The sequence below is a fragment of the Macaca nemestrina genome, chromosome 1 (genome assembly GCF_043159975.1).
Source record: "Macaca nemestrina isolate mMacNem1 chromosome 1, mMacNem.hap1, whole genome shotgun sequence".
Lineage (NCBI taxonomy): Eukaryota > Metazoa > Chordata > Mammalia > Primates > Cercopithecidae > Macaca > Macaca nemestrina.
Window position 1 is genome coordinate 214,248,576 of NC_092125.1, and position 15,141 is coordinate 214,263,716.

General features: G+C 47.7%; 1 protein-coding gene across 4 annotated transcripts in view; it reads left to right on the forward strand.

Annotated features, from left to right (window-relative positions):
* LOC105483105 (transmembrane and coiled-coil domains 4) overlaps positions 1-15,141 on the forward strand; it is a 122,464-nt gene that overhangs the window by 15,366 nt on the left and 91,957 nt on the right. For all 4 annotated transcript variants that reach the window (XM_071099359.1, XM_011743751.3, XM_011743752.3 and 1 more), the window contains exons 3-5: positions 4,440-4,626; positions 14,107-14,281; positions 15,038-15,065. In XM_071099359.1, the coding sequence (XP_070955460.1) occupies positions 4,448-4,626; positions 14,107-14,281; positions 15,038-15,065 (382 nt within the window). In that variant the 5' untranslated portion in view covers positions 4,440-4,447. The remainder of the gene's footprint in view (positions 1-4,439; positions 4,627-14,106; positions 14,282-15,037; positions 15,066-15,141) is intronic.

Genomic DNA, 15,141 nt, shown 5'->3' on the forward strand with positions numbered 1-15,141 from the left:
AAAAACAACCAGGGAACTGCCTTAAGAAACTTCTATACTATTTGTATACACAGGTAAAGAAATAATTTTTTTAAAAAACATTATTTTAGATAAGAATGAGTATGATAAAAATAGAAGAGGGCGCTGGGATAGAAGACAGAGATATTAGGTTGGTGCAAAAGTAATTGTGGGTCTTGCTATTAAATTGCAAAAAACCACAGTTACTTTTGCACCAACCTAATACTGTAGCCTGGGTAGTCAGGGAAGGTCTCTCAGAGGAGGTGACATCTGGGCTGAGACCAGATGATGTGATAGTCAGGGAAGGGTGTTCCTGGCGGGGATAGTGGCAGGTGCAAGGGCCTGGAGGGGACGAGCAGAAAGACAGCCAGTGTGGCTGTAGCGTAGTGAACGAGACCGGTGTGGGGACATGAGATGGAGTTTAGTGGCAGGCAGCAACGGGATTGCACAGGACTTTTAAGCTTGTCCAATCTTCGGCCTGTGGGCTGCATACAGCCCAGGACAGCTTTGAATGCGGCCCAACACAAATTCGTAAACTTTCTTTTTTTTTTGAGACGGAGTCTCGCTCTGTCACCCAGGCTGGAGTGCAGTGGCCGGATCTCAGCTCACTGCAAGCTCCGCCTCCCGGGTTCACGCCATTCTCCTGCCTCAGCCTCCCGAGTAGCTGGGACTATAGGCGCCCGCCACCTCTCCCGGCTAGTTTTTTGTATTTTTTAGTAGAGACGGGGTTTCACCGTGTTAGCCAGGATGGTCTCGATCTCCTGACCTCGTGATCCACCTGCCTTGGCCTCCCAAAGTACTGGGATTACAGGCGTGAGCCACTGTACCCAGCCACTAATTTTTGTACTTTTAGTAGAGATGGGGTTTCACTATGTTGGCCAGGCTGGTCTCAGACTCCTGACCTCAAGTGATCCACCCACCTCGGCCTCCCAAAGTGCTGGGATTATAGGCGCGAGCTACCGCCGCGCCCAGCCTGAGCTTAGCCTTTTGTACGCTAGACACATCCTCATACCTCTGTGGTTAGAAGTAGGCCAGCTCACCCTTCTCTTATCAGAAAGCTGTTTATTATTGAGCTAAGAACTGGCGTGGGGCTCCCCAGATACCAGTCTAGTAAAATACTACCTTAGGCTCCTCTGAGTAATAGGTACAATCAATACAGCCTCCAAGTGGCACATGGAGTTGATTAAATATAGTGGAAATTGTTGACCTGCTGACATCAGGCTAGTGCTGCCCTTGGCACTGCCCTCAGTTCATGGTTTATGCTGTTCCCCCTGTTTCCACCGCCATGGTCTGAGCTGACCCTCTGAGCCAGGGAAATTTGCTGCAAATCTCAAATGTGGGTTCCTGGAGCAACCGTTGAGGCCAGTCTTGCTGGGTGACTTTCGGCAAGGTCTTAACCTCTCTGGGCCTTCGTTTCTCCATCTGAAACGGGGGAAAGAAGATCCCTGTGCTGGTGTAGAGGAAAGAGCTCAAGGTTTGGAGTCAAAAGTCTGGTTTGGATCTCATCAGTTACTGTGTAACTTTGGGGAAATTGCTTGATCATTTTAAGCCTGTTCCTTGGTCATAAGAGGAAATCATAATGGTTCATGTCCAACTTAACTTTACATGGTAGTTGTAAGAATTAAGCGGATTGGAAAATGCTTTGCAAACAGTTATGTGCTGTAAAAGTGTTGGTTTGTTGCTTTTAACTACCTCAGGGTTGTTTTGAAAATAAATGAAATATTAATTGTAGACAGACTTTTAAATAACTCCTCTACAGAAGTAATATTTTGAGAACAAAAATTTTTGTTGCTCAGCTAGATGGGAACAAACTTATGAATCAAGAACAGTATGGAGTGTGGTTATTGAGCTAGAAGGCTCCTGGCCATGTGATGAATATTTAAAACAGAGTTGGTGGCCAACAGTTCTATCTTTGGGCCCTATCTGTCTGCCATTGACTGGCTGTGTGAGGGGAGCCCAGTTACTTCTCTAAGCCTGTTTCCTAATTTGCAGACTGAACATTACAGTCCTACCTGCCTCATAGAGTCTGCTGAGACAATGCCTGTTAAAATTGCAACCCCAGTGCCCTGCACCCAGTAATAACTCAGTAATGTTAGGTCTTGTTATTATTAAACCTTCGCTATGTGCCAGGCACCATGCCAAGGTTTTTACTTGTTTGTTGATCATTCTGTGCATTTATTTTTTAAACAAGCATTTATATAGCACGAACCCTGTGCCAGACTCCATTCTAAGCACTTCACGAATACTAAGCCACAGGGCTGTGTCCTTTACTACTGACACATCTTTTCTAGGTAGATACCGTATGGTTCCATCTGTAGGTGAAGAAATCTAAGTACAGAGAGGTTGAGTTGCCCAGGGTCCCACATCTGCTAAGTGGCGGTGCTTGTTTCCACACCCAGGTCTGTCTGGTCCTGAGCCTGCGTTCATATCCTTGATCCCCTACAGTAGAGGCTGGCACCCTTCCCTGTACCCTTCCTGGTGGCTCCCAGTGTTCTGTCTGCTTCTCGGATGCCTTCGTGGCGTGTCCCCTCTCTCCTCTTCTCTCCCTCCTCTTCCTCCTCTTCTCCTCCCTTTCCCTTCTGCCCCTGGGAAGGAAGGAAAGAATGGAGGGAAGGAAAAGAAGGAGGGAGAACAAAGAGGAGACCTTCCTCCCTTTTTTCCTTCTTCCTTCCTTCGTTTGAGGTATACCGTACACAAAGTGCATAAATCTTAACTATACAGATCAGGGAAGTTTCAAACATATTTATACCCATGTAACGACCACCCAGGTCAAGATAGAGATCATTTCCTCCACCCAGAAACCTCCTTTGCACCCATTCTGAGCCAATACTCCCTCCCACATGTAACCCCTCATCTGACTTCCATCACCATACGTTGGCTTTCCCATTCTTCAGTTTCATGTAAAGGAAATCCCATGGTAGGTACTCTCTCGTGAATGGCTTTCTGTGTATCATTTTGTCTGAGATTCATTCATGTTTGCTGTAGTTCATTCCTTTTTCATTGTTGTGTAATGTTTCACAGTGTGAATATGACCATTTATCCATTCTACTCTGATAGTCATGTAGGTTGTTGCCAGTTTGGGACTATTGTGAGTGAAGTTGCTGTGAGCATTCATGTATGTGTCTTTTGGTGACGTAAGTCCTCATTTCTTAGGAGTGGAATTGCCAGAGCATAGGGAAGATGTATGTTAGAGCTTTAGGGGATATTGTCATACCATTTTCAAATAGTTGTACCAATGTACAATCCCACCAGCAATGTATGAAAGTTCTGTTTGTGGCCAAGCACGGTGGCTCACGCCTGTAATCCCAGCACTTTGGGAGGCCGAGGCAGGCGGATCACGACGTCAGGAGATCGAGACCATCCTGGCTAACACAGTGAAACGCCGTCTCTACTAAAAATACAAAAAATTTGCTGGGCGCAGTGGCGGGCGCCTGTAGTCCCAGCTACTCAGGAAGCTGAGGCAGGATAATGGCGTGAACCCGGGAGGTGGAGCTTGCAGTGAGCCGAGATCGTGCCACTGCACTCCAGCCTGGGCGACGAGCGAGACTCCGTCTCAAAAAAAAAAGAAAAGAAAGTTCTGTTTGTTCTTCATCCTCACCAGCACTTGGTATTCTCAGGCTTCTTAGTTTTAGCTATTCTGACAGGTGAGTGGTAGTGTCTCATTGGGATTTTATTTTCCATTTCTCTGATGACTAATTATGTTGAACATCTTTTCATACTTATTGGCGATTGGGATTTTTTTGTTTTTTTTTTTTAAGAGACAGGGTTTCATTCTGTAGCCCAGGCTAGAGTGCAATGATCATAGCTCATTGCAGCCTCGAATCCTAGGCTCAAGCGATCCTCTCACCTTAGCCTCCTAAGTAGCTGGAACTACAGGCATGTGCCACCATGCCCAGCTAATTCTTTTATTTTATTTTTCTGTAGAGATGGAGTCTCACTATGTTGTCTCGGCTGGTCTTGAACTCCTGGGCTCAATCAATCCTTCTACCTCAGCTTCCAAAAGTGCTGGGATTAGAGGCGTGAGCCACCATACCTGGCCTAAGAAATATCTTTTTTTTTTTTTTGAGATGGAGTCTTGCTCTGTCACCCAGGCTGGAGTGCAGTGGCACGATCTCGGCTCACTGCGGAATATCTTTTATGAAGTATCTATTCAAGTCTTTTGCCCATTTTTAAATTTGCTTCATTTCTTTTTCTTAATGGCTTATTGGAGTTAGTTGTTTGGATACCGTGTATAGACCTTTGTGGATACACATATTGAAGATCCCTCCCTCCATCCCAGTCTGTAGTGTGTGTTTTCACTCTCCTAAAGGTGATGAAAAGAAGTTCTTCATTGTGATGATGCCTACTTTATCAGCCTTTTATGGTTTGTAAGTTCTGTGTCATGCTTAAGTAACCTTGGCTTACCTCTGGAAGCATTTCTCACTGGGAATTTTCTCCTGCAGGGCTGGGAATGGCCACGTGGAACAGGCCATGCCAGAAGCTGCCTCAGCGGCCTCTGGTAGCTGAACCCACTGCAGAGGGGGAGCCACACCTGCCCATGGGCCGGGAGCTGACTGAGGCCAACCGCTTCGCCTATGCTGCCCTCTGTGGCATCTCCCTGTCCCAGCTATTTCCTGAACCCGAACACAGGTGAGTTCTTCTGTCTCACAGAGGGAAGGTCATGCTTCTTCAGGGGAACGATTACGGACAGCCAAACAGCCTGCCAGGCACCGTGAGGCAATGCAGAGAGGGGCAAGTCACTGTCCTTGCCTCTAAGGCAGGGGTCTCTAACCGCCAAGCCGTGGACCAGTACTGGTCTGTAACCTGTTAGAAACCTGGCCGCACAGCAGGAGGTGAGCCGTGGGCGAGCAGGAATGACTGCCTGACCTCTGCCTCCTGTTCTAAGCATTTTATCAATACTAAGCCACATGGGCTGTGTCCTTTGCTACTGACAAAGCTCTTCCAGGTACATACTGTATGGTCCCATCTGTAGATGAAGAAATCTAAGCGCAGAGAGGTTGAGTTGTGGCAGCATTAGATTCTCATAGAAGCTCAAACCCTATTGTGAACTGCACGTGCAAGGGATCTAGGTTGCACGCTCCTTATGAAAATCTAACTAACTCCTGATGATCTGAGGTGGAACAGTTTCATCCCGAACCCTACCCGTGCCGGGTCCCTGGAAAAATCATCTTCCCTGAAACCAGCCCCTGGTGCCAAAAAGGTTGGGGACTGCTGCTCTAAGGAACTCACAATCTGATAGGGGGATAAGACATCCCCTTGTTCGGTTATTCACTCATTTACACGTTCACCAAATATTTTTTGAGCACCTACTGTATGCCAGGTATGATTTGAAGTACGTGGAGGGTAAATGTGAATGAGACAAATACCATCCCCCAATCAAGTAGGACACTGTCCAGGAAGGGATAAGATATTAATATTTATTCATTCATGAAACATGCATTTGTTGAGCCTCTACCATGTGCTGGGTGTAGCACATGGCCCTGTGGAGGAAACAAAGATAAAGGAGGCCCAGCTCCTGCCCTCAAGGTGCTTACATCCAGGTAGGGGTGCCCAGGTGGCTGATTGTAACAGCAGACAGATACAGATGAGTGAGTGCTGTAATGTGTTTAAACAGGGGGTCATGGGAGCAAAAGAATGACACTGTTATATTTCATCTCCGTCATTGACAGTGTCATCCATGTGTGTGTTTAAATCACGTATTTGGAGTCAGAATAGCAGAACTGTTAAGAGCATGGGCTTTGACCTTAAAAAATTCTAGAGGGGAGCGTATGGAGGCAGGAGGGGCCCAGTTAGGAGGCCAGCGGAGTCGTCCAGGGGAACCAGGACAATGACCGAGTGGTGGAGAGAGGACACAGATGGGACAGACTTTTCTCAGGGAGAATGGAGTTGACTTGGGAAGAGGTTGAGTGTGGCGGGTGAGGCAGAGGCAGGAGTTCATTAGGGCTCCAAAGGTTCAGAGGGGGAAGAGAGTGTAGGCCCACAGAGATACCGTTACTAGGACAGGGGGCACAAGATTGGGGCCAGGAGATGGTGAGAAATTCTTGCATCTGCAGTGTTTTCAAGACATGGCCCCCACCTACACTCAGTGGTCCCACATGGGTAAACTTCGCTTATGCCTTGGGTCTTAGCTGTTTGGGGTTTTTGTTTTTCTGTCTTTGTCTCTCCACTGGACTAAACAGTTGAACATACTTAACTCCTTGGGGGTCACCTCCGGGAAGCCTTCCCTTATCTGTCCTCCAGACCAGGGCATTGTTCCACCTGTGTGCCCAGGGACCCATCTCTGCAACCATCACACTGCGTAGGAACTCTCCATACCTGCTACCCCTCCAGTCTGAGCTCTTGGAGGGCAGGAGCTACCTTGTTCATCTCAGAGTTTCCAGTGCCTTGCACACAGCTCAGTATAGCAAAGATACCTGGTAAAGGTTCGTGAAAAGAAGAGGTAGGTTCATGCTGGCTTTGTGAGCAAGGAGATGGTCCATAGGCTCCGGACTCAGATCTGGGTTCAAATCCTAACTCTGCCACATTCCAGTCGCATGTGACCTCGAGCAGTTTATTTAACTTCCCTAAGCCTCAGTTTATTTATCCATAGAATGGGGCTAATGATACCCATGCTGCAGGGTGATTGCAGGAATTAAATGAGATGATGTAGTCAGGCGTGGTGGCTCACGTGTGTAATCCCAGCACTTTGGGAGGCCTAGGCAGGTGGATCGCCTGCGCTGAGGAGTTTGAGACCAGCCTGGTCAACATGGTGAAACCCCATCTCCACTAAAAATACAAAAATTAGCCAGGCATGGTGGTGCACACCTGTGGTCCCAGCTACTCGGGAGGCTGAAGCAGGAGAATTGCTTGAACCCGGGAGGCAGAGGTTACAATGAGCTAAGATCATGCCACTGCACTCCAGCCTGGGCGACAGAGCAAGACTGTGTCCCAATCAATCAATCAATCAATCAATCAATCAATCAAGAGATGATGTAGACAAAGCACACATCTCAGTGCCTAACACATAGTAAGCACTCAATAAATGGCAGTGGTTGCTTGCTAACTCTGTGAGTTACTTTCTTTGCCCTAGTTTCTTCATCCAGAAAATGAAGATAATACCACACTTACTCCTACCACTCAGGATATTTTTTTGACTTTTTGGTTTTGTCGTTTTTGTTTTTTAGAGATGGGGTCTCACTCAGTCACCCAGGCTGGAGTACAGTGGTACAGTCATAGCTCACTGTAACCTCAAACTCCTGGGCCCAAGCAGTCTTCCCCCACCCCAGCCTTCTGAGTAGCTGGGACTACAGATGCATGCCACCATGCCTGGCTAACTTTTTGTTCTTCTAGAGATAGGGTCAAACTATGCTGCCCAGGCTGGCCTCAATCAATCCTCCCATCTCAGCTTCCTGAGTAGCTGAGATTACAGGTTCGAGCCACTATGCCTAGCAGTCAGGCTACAAGTAATAGAACACAGTACTAAGAGAGATTTAAATAGCAGGAGGTTTGTTTTTTTCACTTGATGAGAAATCCCAAGGTTCCGGAGTTGATTCAGTGACTCAAAAGGTTTCTGGGGCTGGGTACAGTGGCTCATGCTGTAATCCCAACACTTTGGGAGGCCAAGGCAGGTGGATCACATGAGGTCAAGAGTTCAAGACCAGCCTGGCCAACATGGCAAAACCCTGAATCTATTAAAAATATAAAAATTAGCCAGCCATGGGTGGCACACACCTGCAATCCCAGCTACTTGGCAGGATGAGGCACAAGAATCACTTGAACCTGGGAAGCAGAGGTTGCAGTGAGTTGTGATCGTGCCACTGCACTCCTGCCTGGGTGACAGAGTGAAACTCTGTCTCAAAAAAAATAAATAAATAAAAAAGGCCTTTGGGTTGGCTTCTGAACAATTCTGTTGGCCTTCCCCTCCTGATTACAAAATAGCTGCTGCAGCTCCATACATCACACCCTCACAGGACAAGACCCAAGGCAGGAAGGAAGAGGGCAGGGATTCGGATTCTCCCCAAGTCTCTCATCAGGGAGGACATTGTTCCCGAAATACCCCGAGAAGCCTTCCTTTGGTGTCATTGGCTAGATCTTGTCACGTGCCCAACCTGCAGGTACAGGGAAGCCTGGGAACAAATAAAGGCGTTTGCTGTTTTCTCTTTTCTTTTCTTTTCTTTCGAGACAGTCTTATTCTGTGGCCCAGGCTGGAGTACAGTGGCATGATCTTGGCTCACTGCAACCTCTGCCTCCTGGATTCAAGCAATTCTCCTGCCTCAGCTTCTTGAATAGGTGGGATTACAGGCATACGCCACCATGTCTGGCTGATTTTTGTATTTTTAGTAGAGACGGGGTTTCACCATGGGTTTCATCGAGACAGGCTAGTCTCGAACTCCTGACGGACCTCAAGTGATCTGCCCACCTTGGCCTCCCAAAGTACTGGGATTATAGGCATGAGCCACCACGGCCAGCTGGCTTTTGCTGTTTTCAACCTCCATCTTCTGCTGGCCAGGAAGAGGGGTCTGGGGAATTACTGCTTCAGAGAAGCTGTTGACAACACCATCCAAGAGGGTGATTGTAAGGAGGGTATGTGATGATGGCCCTTGCGGATCCTGACACCGAACTACTACCAAGCGAATGTTGGTTGGTCTTGTTAATAATGAAACTCCTACTTGATAAACCAATACCTAGCCAAGGAGGAGTTTTGTGTACTTTGTTTCCATGAACAAATGTTTATGAATCTGGACTGTGTGCCAGGCCCATACTAGGCGCTACTTAGGAGGGCACATGAGGCAGTGAGTTACTGTCCTGAGTCTCCCACCCCTGCTCCACAATATCCAAGCGTTGTTACAAGCACAGGTGGCTGTGGCCTGGCCATAAGCATTTGCCGTGGAATGTTTCCTTCTTGCATGTTTCCCATTCAGTACGCCGGTTGTTTCCGCATGGTTGATCTGTTTTCTGATGCACAAAACATATTTTTAAAAAACGTCAATATTGGCTGGGTGTGGTAGTTCATGCCTGTAATCCCAGCACTCTGGGATGCCGAGGCGGGCAGATCACTTGAGGTTAGGGGTTCGAGACCAGCCTGGCCAACATGGTGAAACCCCGTCTCTACTAAAAATACAAAGATTAGCCAGAAGTGGTGGTATAAGCCTGTAGTCGTAGCTACTTGGGTGGCTGAGGCAGGAGAATTGCTTGTACCCGCCAGCCTGGGCGACAGAGCGAGACTCCATCTCAAAAAATAAAAATAATAAATAAATACCTCAGTATTTTTAAAGCCCAGATATGCTCTTGGTTTCAGTAATCTTTAGAAAACACTCTGGCAGTTTTTGTCCCCACGTAATATAAAACAACCCTCTAAAACATTTATTTTTCCTCCATGCTGTCAGCATCATAGATGCTGTTCCCTTTAATTAATTCCATGTGTCAAACATGGAGAAATTAGTGGGGTACAGCAGGGATGGACAGACTTCTGCCAAGGGCCAGTTATTTTAGGCATGTGGGCCTGGCAGTCTCTGTCACAGTTACTCATACCTTTGCTGTGATAGCACAAAAGCAGCTACAGACAACAGGTGAAGGAATGCATCTGGCTGTGTTTCAATAAAACTTTATTCACAAATAAGGGCTGCAGGCAAGATATGGCTGGTTAGCTGTAGTTTTCTAAGCCCTGGTGAATGGGAGGAGCTTTGGACTAGGAATCAGGAAGCCTGGATTCCAGGGGAAGCTTTGTCCTGTCCCTGCTGTAAAAACCTTGAGAAGACATTTAACCAGCAGTCCTGGCCAGGCGCAGTGGCTCATGCCTATAGTCCTAGTGCTTTGAGAGGCCGAAGCAGGTGGATCACATGAGGTCAGGAGTTCAAGACCAACCTGGCCAACATGGTGAAACCTCGTGGTGAAACCTCGTCTCTACTAAAATTACAGAATTAGATAGGCATAGTGGCACACATCTGTAATCACAGCTACTTGGGAGGCTAAGGCAGGAGAATAGCTTGAACCTGGGAGGCAGAGGATGCAGTGAGCCAAGATCGCGCCATTGCACTACAGCCTGGGCAACAAGAGTGAAACTCTGTCTCAAAAACAAACAAACAAAATCCAGCAGCCCAGGCACGCCATGTGTAAGATGGGGTAGGATCAAAGGGGATGTTTGATGCCCTTGCTCAGTGAGTGACCCGTGCATGGTGGGTGCTCAGGGACGTAACCACTGGAGTGGGGTAACCTCTGCAGTGGGTATGCATAGCCTCTGGGGTCCCAGAGATGTAGGTTTGAATCTGGAGCTGTCACTTAACCTTTCTGGATCTAGGATTCCTTATCTCTAGAGTGGGGGTAAACTAGTACCTCCCTTAACTAGTACCTCCCTTCCTCATGGGGTCACGGTGAGAATTAAGTAACTCAAGGTGTACGAAGCTCTCAGTACAGGGACTGACGGATAGTTGCTCTACAATTGTTACCTGCTGTCATTGTTGCTATTGATTTTCCTGTATTTCCACTAAACCAACAAACACATTAGTAGAAATTATCAAGGCCCTGCCGATTTAAAATGCTACTTGTTGTTTGGTAAATTGCTGTGCTGGCACTTTACATATATATTTTTTCAAATTCATTTGTCCATGGAAAGAAACACATTACTATCTAGTGCTTTGCAGGTGCCAGGTATTGTTCTAAGCACATGACAAATACTTACTTAGTTAATACTTTCAACAATGCTATGAAATAGGTTTTATCATCTCCACTGTTTTACAGATACGGAAACTAAGGCCCAGAGGGGTGAAATTACTTGTCCAAGATCACACAGTTCGTGGCAGAGCTGGGATTTGAACCAGTCTGTGCTCTTTACCCCTGCACTCTTGTTAAGAGATGCTTCTCTATATCCCAAAACTTTCTTCATGTACAGCAGGGCCAGGCCATGCTGCAGCCCTTGGCCCTGAGCCCTTTCTGTATATAAATTTGCCTCTAAGTAATGTTCAGTTCACTTAGCCATCCCCTCCCCAAATATGTACCTCATTACCACCCCAAGGTAATCCCAGTAAATTGCAGTGGGGCAAATTATAATCACTGTGATAGCAGTAGCTAACATTTATCCAGGGTTCACTGGTGCCAGACAGTGTTACCATGCCATTTAATCTGCCCAACTCACCTATGAGGCAGGTCCTGTTATTATCCACGTTATCTCAGAGGGAAATGAAGCTGAGAGGTAAAGTGAGGACACAAAGCCAATTTCCAGGGGAACCAGGACTCCCCCAGGTGGTTGAACTTCAGAGTCCGACTCTTAACGCCATCCGCCTCCATCTGCCACCTTGTAAATTAAAATAATGATGCTAGCTAACATTAGTTGAGCCTCTACTATGTGCCAGGCTCAATTGTGGGCACTTTATATTTATCATCTCACTTCACCCTCAACCAACCTTGTGAAGTTGGTCTCTTGAACCCATTCTGCAGATAAGGATACTGAGGCACAGAGAGGTCATTACACTTTCCCAAGATGCTGTCTGCTAAGATTCCCCTTCAAGAATGAAGGACTTTCACCCCCAGCTGCTGGCAAGGCTGCCAGCACAGCCCTGAGCTGTCTGTACCTTTTTGGGCCTGCCTCAGCTGAAGGGAGCCACCTTGCCTGAGGTTCTGTCCCCTCCCTGGGGCACCTGCATCCAGTAACTGGCTGATGCACAGCTGTAAAGGCCTGGCCCTCTCACCCCACTGGGGGCAGTTCTGAAGGGTCATCCCATCTTTAGAACTCCCTGCAGGGGCTGCTGAGACCTCCCTTGAGACTGTATCACAGCTCAGCTGCTCCCTCTGCCCAGCCCTGCTTCCTCCCTTCCCTCCCCTAGGTGTTGATCCTAAGGGGAGCCCTAATCATTTCCATTCCAGGGCAGCTTCTCAGGAACCCAACCAGTGGTGAGGCCAGGACTTATTTTATTTTTTTATTTTTATTTATACTTATTTTATTTTTTAATTTTTATTTATAGTTATTTTATTTTTTATTTTTATTTATACTTATTTTATTTTTTATTTTTATTTATACTTACTTTATTTTTTTATTTTTATTTATACTTATTTTATTTTTTTATTTTCATTTATTTTTCAGACAGAGTCTCACTCTGTCACCCAGGCTGGAGTGCAGTGGTGTGATCTCAACTCACTTCAACCTCCGCCCCTGGGTTCAAGCGATTCTTGTGCCTCAGCCTCGTGAATAGCTGGGACTGCAGGTACATGCCACTATGCCCAGCTAATTTTTGTACTTTCAGTAGAGATGGGATTTCACCATGTTGTGCAAGATGGTCTGAAACTCCTGACCTCAGGTGATCCACCCGGCCCCGCTTCGCAAAGCGTTGGGATTACAGGCGTGGTGAGCCACTGCGCCTGGCCGAGGCTGGGATTTACACCCAAGTTCCTCACAACTCCCATCAAAGTCCTGGCCCCACTGTAAGGAATGTGATAGCTGGGCCACGTGGTGAAAGGGCAGGGGGCTCCTGACATTGCCCCCACCACCTGGGAGCTCTGCATGTTTCTGAGAGGCCTGAGTGCAGCCTCTGCCCTACAGGGCAGAACCCAGTGTTGGAGTCCCAAGGCAATGTGGTTTGAGGCAAGCTGGGACTCTGATTTTGGAGACAGACCTGGTTTCTGGTTGTCAGTCTTTTCCTGGGAGTGGTATAATAGCCTTCTAAGTGACTCTCCTGGCCCACATTGCCTGGCCCACCTGCCACCCAGCTGACTCCCGCTCCACAGAGGTGGCTGTGTCAGAAGTCTGGTGTGGACTCTGCCATCGTCCCCCCACATGCTCTGGGCTCCCCACCTCTGTGTCTCAGCTCAAAGGCTTCCTTCTCCCCTAGAGGGGCCCCATCCCTTCCTCCCCTGGGGGCTCCTGTAGGACTGCACTCAAATGCCCACTATGGACAGAGACCGGCGGTGGCAGTGCACGTGGAGGGCATTCTTCCCTTCACTTCTTCCACTTCCACAGCAGCCAGCGTTTCCAGAAAGCATGTCCTTGGCAGCGTCCAGGAGACCAGATGGCCTCCTCTGGGAAGCCTTTTCTGGTGGCTGCCGTCACTTCTGCAGGTGGATTGGAGGCTCCCTCTGTGGGCTGCATTGAACTGATCTCCACTTCTGTCCTAGGGTACCACACAGCACTCGGGTCACTTGGTTACTTGAGTGTCCACCCTGCTGTGAACTTCCTCAGATACCGGGTTTTGTCACCTTTATTCCTCAGCCACTGGCACAGCCCGAGCCCAAGGCATGCAACCAGTCACCGTCCATTGTTCCCATTGCTGTGGCTTATCAGCCTCTTTGGTAAATGTTTTGGTGACAGAAGAAACCAAAATCCACATCACCCGGGCCGGGCACAGTGGCTCACGCTTGTAACCCCAGCACTTTGGGAGGCCGAGGTGGGTGGATCACCTGAGGTCAGGAGTTCAAGACCAGCCTGGCCAACATGGTGAAATCCTGTCTCTACTAAAAATACAAAATTAGCCGGGTGTGGTGGCACATGCCTGTAATCCCAGCTACTCGGGAGGCTGAGGTAGGAGAATCGCTTGAACCTGGAAGGCGGAGGTTGCAGGGAGCTGAGATTGCACCATTGTACTCCAACCTGGGCAACAAGAGCAAAACTCCGTCTCAAAAAAAAAAAAAAAAAAAAAAGCAAAAAATTAGCCCAGCATGGTGGTGTGTGTCTGTAATCCCAGCTTCTCGGGAGGCTGAAGTGGGAGAATCACTTGAGCCTGTGAGGTTGAAGCTGCAGTGAGCCGTGATTGCGCCATTGCACTCCAGCCTGGGTGACAGAGCGAGACCCTGTCTGAAAAACAAATAAATAAATCTCCCTACAGTGACCTCTGTAGTTCCAGCTACTCGGGAGGCTGAGGCAGGAGAATCACTTGAACCCGGGAGGTGGAAGTTGGGGTGAGCTGAGATTGCGCCACTGAACTCCAGCCTGGGTAACAAGAGCGAAACTCCATCTCAAAACAAAAGCAAAAAACAAATTCACATCACCCGAGATGAGGTCTTTGCCTCTGTATTTGAGGGATCACAGTCACTAAGTCGTGCACGTGCCAGCCGTTCACATCCGTAACCACAACTAATCTATACTTCCCAGTGGAGGCTGAGCTCTGAGGATCCTGGGGAACTAAGACCATGTCTGCCTTTCAGCCCCTTCTGCACAGAGTTCATGGTAGGCCTGGTGAAGTGGCTGGAGTTGTCCGAAGCCGTCTTGCCAACCATGACTGCTTTTGCGAGCGGCCTGGGAGGTGAAGGAGCAGATGTGTTTGTTCAGATTTTACTGAAGGACCCCATCTTGAAGGACAACCCGACGGTGATCATTCAGGTACACCCAACACCTGGTGGTGGCTGCCGGGGACAGTAGAACAAATCATTTTCTTTCAATGTTAGCCTAAAAAAATCACTTCTAGTGGGGTGGAGCAGTTGGAAGATAAAATATGTCATCATAATATCATATCATGATCATAGCTGATGTTGAATTATCATTATTGAATATTTACTCTTGACTTTATGCTCATACAATGCTTATTATGTGCTGGTACCTTTTCAAAAACTAACTCATCTAATTCTCAAAGTGACTTCATGAGGTAAGTAGCAGGGCCATCCCCATTTCATAGTAGTTGAGAAAACTGAGACACAGGGAGGTTAAGTAACTTGCCCAAGGTCACACAGCTGTTAAGTGGTGGAGCCAGGATTTGAACCTCGGTAGTCTGACTCAGAGCCCACATTCTCCTAAGCCGTGGTGCCTCTTTTCAGAAGCAGAAGCTTCACCGTGTGCCCTTGAGCATGTCACTCACCAGCTCTGCCTGCAGTTAAAGCAGATAGAAGCTTGTGACACAGACTATTGGTGGGGAAAGTACGTGGATTTGAAATAGCCCCTTCCCCTCCTTATCTCACTACCTGAAGTCCTCATGTATTTCTTTCTTCGCTTGCCTGCTTATCATCTGGCTCACCTCTGGAATCCAGGACAGTGGCTTTTTGTCTGTCTTGTTCTGCCACTTGGTAAGAGTCAGTATTTGTCAAATGAGCGGGCTGATCATGTATCAGCTTTGTCACTAATGCCTGTTGTCTTCTCCCTCAGGACCTTCTGAGCGTCTCACTCAAGGATGGTAAGTTGATTTTCTAAGCTCTGTAAATGGTGGGTACCCATCTTCACCCTTGGCTAGCAAAGCCAGTGAGAGGTGC